The sequence below is a fragment of the Loxodonta africana genome, chromosome 3 (genome assembly GCF_030014295.1).
Source record: "Loxodonta africana isolate mLoxAfr1 chromosome 3, mLoxAfr1.hap2, whole genome shotgun sequence".
NCBI classification, from domain to species: Eukaryota; Metazoa; Chordata; class Mammalia; order Proboscidea; family Elephantidae; genus Loxodonta; species Loxodonta africana.
The window spans coordinates 20,869,908-20,878,295 of record NC_087344.1 but is presented as its reverse complement, the minus strand read 5'-3'; the positions used below and the strand labels follow the sequence as shown (position 1 = coordinate 20,878,295).

At 40.1% G+C, this 8,388-nt stretch overlaps 1 protein-coding gene across 1 annotated transcript; it reads left to right on the top strand.

Moving 5' to 3' along the window:
- The first annotated feature begins 1,441 nt into the window (after window positions 1–1,441).
- Window positions 1,442–2,209, top strand: LOC135230524 (olfactory receptor 7G2-like). The gene has a single exon (XM_064279884.1). The coding sequence runs from the start codon at window positions 1,442–1,444 to the stop codon at window positions 2,207–2,209; it is 768 nt and encodes a 255-aa protein (XP_064135954.1).
- The last annotated feature ends 6,179 nt before the right edge of the window (window positions 2,210–8,388 follow it).

The window sequence follows — 8,388 nt, the reverse complement described above, 5'->3', positions numbered from 1 at the left end:
CTTCCCATGGTCTAGGAGCTTCTCCTTGCAGGAACCCTGCATCCAAAGAACGCACTCTGCTCACGGCACTGCGTTTTTGGTGGCATAAGGTCCCCCATCTCTCTGCTTGCATCTCTTTTTTATATGCCAAAAGAAACTGGCTCAAGATACAATCCAATCCTGTGGATTGAGCCCTGCTTTGTCAACAGAACTGCTGCCCCTCCACCCTGATTAACGTCATAAAGGCAGGATTTATAACACATAGAAAATCACATAAGTTGACAAAATGGTGGACAATCACACAATACTGGGAATCATGGCCCAGCCAAACTGATACACACATTTTTGTGGGGCACAGTTCAGTCTATAACAAGTGTCATGTCATTTGTGAATAGATGTAGTGTTTCTTTTCTTTTCCAATTTGGATGTCTCCTATTGTCTTGGTCTTTACAGATTTGCATTGCCCTGGGATCAGAATGACAACAAAAGTGGTTAATGAGGAGCTTTGGCTATTGAGCCCCAAGGGACATACAGACTGCAAATAGTCTGCTGTGACCACTTCACTCAACAGCCCTCCCATAGTCAGGAAGCAGGCACACCTGAGACTCCGCCCACAAATGATGCTACTTACTCTGAGACCTCATGCCTCATTTAGCTCCTTTGCCTTTTCTGAGGCCATATCTTCCAACTTCACCATCCAGGGCAGGTGTGATCATTCCTCAGTGCTGTCAGCCAGGTAACTAAAAATGGCTTAGCTAATGTCTGGAAATAAGGACGGTTATTTTAATACAGATTCATCCAGGTGAAGATGTGAATAGAGTATATGCATAAAATGATTGGAACCAAGTAACCCATAGAACCTCTGCCTGTATGCCAGAAATATTCTGACATTTTTCCTTGCATCTTAGCATCAATGTTCAAGCAACTCTCATTCCATTAGCCTCCTTCTCTCTGTAAGGGCAGGGGCCCTGTTCTTCCTGAGCAAACAGGATGACTATAACAGAATTGTCTGACATTTACCTGCATTCTTGTGGGGAAGGGGACTGCTTCACTTTACCCTTCCATCTCCGGTTCTTAACACACTTTCATATTAACTCTGTTGTCTGCGTCTGAACTATGATGAAGGAGTTGGAGGCCCAGACAGACACATTAGGCTACTTCCCTATCTGTTTGTTTTCGTAAAATTACCTAATATATAAAAGATCATGCCAGCAGATTGTGCAAAAACAGAACAAAAACCATGGATGCAATTTTGCCCCTTTCCAGAATTCTCTGCTGTATTAACATCTGTTTATTTTTGAAGTAACAAAGTATGCATCATGAAGACATCCCATTTGTTTTCCTCTTTATTCCTTTTGTTCTTTCCCAAGATGATTTTTGCCTCTGGTGATGCAGCGTCTGCTGTTCCAGGAACCATGCATTTTACTGTCTTATCATATCTTTTCCATCATTCATCAACAATATGGAACCCAGAAATAAAACAGATATTTCAAAATTCCTTCTCCTGGCACTGATAGAGGATCTAGAACTGGAGTCCCTCCTCTTTAGCCTGTTCTTGTCCATGTATGTGATCGCTGTCCTGGGAAACCTACTCATTGTCCTGGCTGTCACCTTTGACTCCTACCTCCACACCCCCATGTATTTCTTTCTTGCCAATCTGTCCTTCACTGACATCTGTTTCAGCACAGCCACGATCCCAAAGATGCTGGCGAACCTCCAAACACAGCATCAGAGCATCACTTATGCAGGCTGCCTCACCCAGCTCTGCTTTGTCCTGATTTTTGGTGCTTTGGAAAATTTTCTCCTGGGAGTAATGGCCTATGACCGCTATGTGGCAATTTGTCACCCACTGACATGCACAGTCATCATGAACATTCGCCTCTGTGGCCTGCTGTTTCTACTTTCCTTGTTCATTAGGATCATGAATGCCTTGTCCCACAGTCTGATGGTGTTGCAACTGTCCTTCGGCCCAGATTCGGAAATTCCTTACTTTTTTTGTGAAGTTCTTCAGGTCATTGAGGTTGCCTGTTCTGATGCCCTCCTCAATAACATCTTCTCATATTTTGCAGCTACCATATTATGTGGTGTTCCTCTCTCTGGGATCATTTTCTCTTATATACAAATTGCTTCCTCCATTTTGAGAATGCCATCAGCAGGTGGAAAGTATAAAGTTTTTCTACCTGTGGGTCTCACCTCTCAGTTTTTTCCTTGTTTTATGGGACGGGCTTAGGCACGTATGTTAGTGCTGCATTTACACACTCTTCCAGGAAGACTGCAGTAGCTTCAGTGATGTACACTGTGGTCACTCCCGTGATGAACCCCTTTGTCTATAGCCTGAGAAACAGGGATGTGAAGGGGGCTTTGAGAAAAATTTTCAGGAGCATAACTGCTTTTCAGTGATTATCTTACCACTTTCAGCTTGGATTTCTAGACGGCATCAAAGGGAAAAGAATACATGTGAGGCAGAATGCCTGACTCTCCCATTACCACGTTCTTTTAAAATGACAACACAACATAATGGCTAAGTGCAATTCAACTTAGGTTTGAAATTTGCCTTTATTCTTTGTGTAGCTCTGTGTTGTTTGACAAATTATTTTAATTCTCTAAGCTGAGTCTCTTTGGGCAAGTTCCATAGAAGCAGAGCCTGAGGCAGGGTTGATTTATTTCTGTGGCACAGTCTCAGAATAAAGAGAGCAGGAGACGGTAGAAGGGTAGGGAAAGGATGCAGACAAGGCTGTGGGAAAAGCTAGAGACTAGCTTCAGCCTGATGCCATGGATTGAGTCATGTGAATGGAAATCAGGCTTAATTCCACTGAGAGACCAGAGAGCTGACCCTTTATGCCCAAATTTAGATATTAGTATGACATGTCGTTGGTAAAACCTGTGTGTCCGGGTAACGTTAGCATCCACCATACTCAGTTTAATCATTTATTTTTGTACTGGGTGTTGTTGCTAGCTGCCATCACCTTGGCACTTGACTCATGGCAACCCCATCCATAATCATTGTGATCCACAGGGTCTCACTGGATGATTTCTTTGGGAGAAGATAGCCAGGGCTTTCTTCCTAGTTAACCTTAATGTGGAAGATCCACTGAAACCTAGTCAGCATCATAACAATGCTCAATGCTCCACGGACAGACAGATTGTGGTGACACATGAGGTTTATTGACCAAAAATTGAAACTGGGTCTCTCGATGGAAGGTGAGAATGCTACCACTGAACCACAATTTCCCCCTACAAAATGTATAAAATTGGCATATTTGGATTATCTCAGTGGCTTCAGATGACTGTGATAATTGAATCTTATTAGAAGGCTTTGCTTCTAATAAGAAAATATGAACCTTGACTCTAAAATACATAAACAATAGAGTTAACTTTCATTACAAGAACTTCAGAGATAGAGAATGCAAAAAAAAACAAAAGAATTTTTTTATTCTTCCATGAGGTGGTTTCAACAAGGTACCTTCATCCTAGGAATGGTTACCCTCATGGCCAGGAATGGCTGCCACAGACTTAGGCATCATATCCAGTTATAATGCTCAATCACACAAGGTCACTGTTTCTCCCTGAACCTGTTGTTAATTGTCATTTTTAGGTGCTTTCGAGTAGGTTCCGGCTCAAATCAATCCTATATACAACAGAATGAAACACTGCCCAGTCTTGCACCGTTCTCACAATCTTTGCTATGGTTCAACCATCTTTAAACCTACTGTGTCAATCCATCTTATTGAGGGTCTTCCTCTCTTTTACTCACTGCCTACTTTGCCAAGCATGATGTCCATCTCCAGTGACTGGTTACTCCTGATAACATGTCCAAAGTACATCAGACAAAGTCTCTCCATACTTCCTTCTAGGGGGCGTTCTGAGTGTGCTTCTTCCAACACAGATTTGTTTATTCTTCTGGCAGTCCACGGTATATCCACTATTCTTCCCCAGCACCATAAATCAAAGGCATCAACTCTTCCTTGGTCTTCCTTATTCATTTTCCAGCTTTTGCATGCATATGAGGAGATTGAAAATGCCATGGCTGGGGTCTGGTGCACCTGGACCCACAGAGTGACATCCTTGTTTTTTAACACTTTAAAGAGGTCTTTTGCAGGAGATTTCCTGATTGCTGCTTCCATGGGCATTGATTGTGGATCCAACTAAAACGAAATCCTTGGCAAATTCCATCCTTCCTCTGTTTATCATGATGTTTCTTATTGGTCCAGTTGCGAGGAGTTTGTTTTCTTTATGTTGACATGTAATCCATACTGAAGGCTGTGGTCTTTGAACTTCATCAGTGCTTCAAGTCCTTTTTGCTTTCAGCAAGCAAGGTTGTGTCATCTGTATGTTGCAGGTTGAGTTTTTCACCACTCCTGATGTCACATTCTTCTTGATATCATCCAGCTTCCTGGATTATTTGCTCAGCATACAGGTTGAATAAGTATGGTGAAAGAGTACAGCCTTGATCCACATCTTTCCTGATTTTAAACCATACAGCATGCCCTTGTTCTGTTTGAATGACTGCCTTTTGGATTATGTACAGATTCTGTCCACATGAGCACCATTAAGTGTTCTGGAAATCCCATTCTTCTCAATGTTATCCTTAATTTGTTATGATCCACGCAATTGAATTCCTTTGCATGGTCAATAAAACAAAGGTAAACATCTTCCTGGCATTCTATACTTTCAGCCAAGATCCATCTGACATCAGCAATGAGATCCCTTGTCGCATGACCTCTTCTGAATGGGGCTTGAACTGCTGATAGTTCCCTGTGGAGGTATTACTGCAACTGCTTTTGAATTATCTTCAGCAAAATTTTACTAGCGGGTGATATTAATGATATTGTTTGGTAATTTCCACATTCTGTTGGATCATCTTTCTTTGGAATGGGCACAAATATGGAGCTCTTCCAGTCAGTTGGTCAGGTAGCTGTCTTCCAAATTTCTTGGCATAGACAAGTGAGCACCTTCACCACTGCACCCCTTTGTTGAAACATCTCAACTGGTATTCTGTCAACTCCTGGAGCCTTGTTTGTCTCCAATTCCTTCAGTGTACCTTGGGCTTTTCCCTTCAAGGCCAATTGTTCTTTAGGATATGGTACCTCCTGAAATGTATGAATGTCAAGCAATTCTTTTTGGTACACTGACTGCGTGTATCCTTTCTATCTTCTTTTAATGTTTCCTGGGACCTTCAATATTTTGACTATAGAATCCTTAAAATTGCATTTTTTCTTCAGTTTTTTCAGCTTGAGAAATCCCAAAATATGCTGAGAAATTGTTTTTGGTTTTCTAACTCCAAATCTTTACACATTTCATTATAGTAGTTTACTTTATCTTCTCAACGCCCCCTTTGAAATCTTCTGTTCAGCTCTTTTACTTCATCATTTCTTCCATTTCGTTTAGCTGCTCTAACTTCAGAAACAAGTTTCAGAGTCTCTTCTGACATCCATTTTGGTCTTTCTTTTTTTCTTGTCTTTTTAATGTCCTTTTGTTTTCTTCATGTGTGATATCCTTGACGACATTCCACAATTTGTCTGGTCTTTGGTCATAAGTGTTCAATGTGTCAAATCTATTCTTGAGATGGTCTCTAAATTCAGGTGGGATATACTGAAGACTGTATTTTGCCTCTCATGGACTTGCTCTAATTTTCTACACCTTCAACTTGATCTTGTTATGAACAACTGATGGTCTATTCCACAGTCATCCCCTGGCCTTGTTCTGACTGATGATGTTGAGCTTTTCCATCTTCTCTTTCCACAGATGTAGTCGATTTGAATCCTGTGTATTTCATCTGGTGATGTCCATGTGTATGGTAGCCATTTAAGTGGTTGAAAAAAGGCATTTGCAGTGAATAAGTCATTGGTCTTGCAAAATTCTATCATATGATCTCTGGCATTGTTTCTATCACCAAGGCATATTTTCCAACTACCAATCTTTCCTCTTTGTTTCCAACTTTTGCATTCCAATCACCATTAATAGTCAATGCATCTTTATTGCGTGTTTGATCAACTTTAGACTACAGAAGTTGGTAAAGATCTTCAATTTCTTCATCTTTGGGATTAATGTTTGGTGTGTAAACATGAATAAGAGTTGTATTAACTGATCTACCTTGTGCATTTATGGATATTATCCTGTCACTGACAGCATTGTACTTCAAAATAGATCTTGAATTTTTTTTTTTTAAGAATACAACACCATTCTTTGTCATTTTGTCATTCCCAGTATGGTGTATCGTATGAAAGCCCTATTCAAAATGGCCAATATCAGTCCATTTTAGCTCACTAATAACCTAGTGAGCTAGGGACCACAGCTTTTAGTATGGATTACACCTCAACATAAAGAAAACAAAAATCCTCACTACTGCATCAATAAGCAACATCATGATAAAGGGAGAAAAGATTGAAGTTGTCAAGGATTTCATTTTACTTGGATCCAAAGTCAACACCCATGGAAGCAGCAGTCAAGAAATCAAAAGATGCATTGCATTAGGCAAATTGGCTGCAAAATACCTCTTTGAATTATTGGAAAGCAAAGATGTCACCTTGAACACTAAGGAATACCTGACCTAAGCCATGGTATTTTCATTCACCTTATATTTGTTCGAAAGCTGTTCAATGAATGAAGGAGACAAGAACTGATGACATTGAACTACGGTGTTGGTGAAGAATATTGCATATACCATGGACTGCCAAAAGAACAAACAAGTCTGTTTTGGAAGAAGTACAGCCAGAATGCCCCTTAGAAGCAGGGATGCAATGACTATGTCTCACATACTTTGGATGTGTTATCAGGAGTGATCAGTCCCTGGATAAGTACATCATGCTTGGTGAAGTATAGGGTCAGCAACCTGATGGATTGACACAGTGGCTAAGCAATGGGCTCCAGCATAACAATGATTGTGAGGATGGTACAGGACCAGTCAGTGTTTCTTACAGTTGTACATGGGGTTACTATGAGCCAGAACCAACTCGAGGGCACCTAACAACAACAGTAATACCTAGGATATCAATCTTTATGCATTTCTTTTTTGATTACTTCCAATTTTCCTATGTTCATCCATCATGTATTCCAAGTTCTGATTATTAATGGATGTTTGCAGATATTTCTTCTCATTTTGGGTTGTGCCACATGAGCAAATGAAGGTCCTGAAAATTTGAGTCCTTTAAGATTGACTCTAATTTGAGGAGGCAACTCTTCCCTAGTCATATTTTGAGTGTCTTTGAACCTGAGGGGTTCAGCTTCTGGCACTATATCAGACAATGTTCCACTGCTATTCATAAGGTTTTCACTTGCCAATTTTTTCATAAGTAGATAACCAGGTCCTTTTTCCTAGTCTGTTTTTGTCTGGAAGCTCCCCTAAATTTGTTCACCATGAGTGACCCTGCTGCTGTTTGAAATACGAATGGCATAGCTTCCAGCATCAAAGGAACACAGAAGTCAACCACAGTATGAGAAACTGACAGATGAGTGGTGTCTTTTGCTAATAGAGGGTCACTATGAGTCAGAATTGATTTGATGGCAACAGAATTTTTTAATTCATGGAGTCATACAGAAAATACTCATCCCATTTCTTCACAGATAATAGGTTCATATGTTCCTTCCTAATGAAATTTCTGGTATTGTGAAAAATAATTACTATGAGAGCCTTAGACTGACTACTTGAGTATATTTTCTGTGGAGAAGTCAACCCCGCTAACCACTACAAGTACTGAATACAATGTTTGGTGCATAATATACAATAAAATTTAACTAGGGTCATTGTGTTCTATATCTTGTCATCATTTGTAAAACTTGTAATTCTTTGCTTTCCTGTATTTCTACCACTTGTTTCAGCAGTTTTATTGGTTTACATTTGTCATAATATGTATCACCAGCTTTTACTAGTCTTAGTAATATAATCAGTAGGCAAGGTTGGTAATCTTTCAGTCACCTTATTTGTCTGATTCCTTTTCACTGATTTACTGATAAGAAGGTGTCTGTCTGGACACAATAGAACTTCCCAGATAGAATGGGAGAAAAATATAGAACAAAACTCAAATTCATGAAAAAAGATCAGACTTACTGGACTGATAGAGACTGGAGGAACCCTTGTGATAATTGCCCTAAGTCATCCTTTTAATCTGCAACTGAAGTCACTCCCAGAGGTCACCTTGAAGTCAAACAATAGATTGGCCTATAAAATGAACAATAACATTCATGAGGAAAGTGTTTCTTGAAACAATCAACTGTAAGAGACCAAATGGGCAACATTTGCCCAAAAGCAAAGATAAGAAGGCAAGGAGAGGCAGGGAAACTGGAGGAATAGAAACAGGGAAGCAAGGTAGAAATAAGGGGAATGCTGACCCACTGTGGGGACAGCAACCAGGGTCACAGAACAATTTGTGTATAAACTGTTGGAAGGAAAACTATTTGCTGTGTACAATA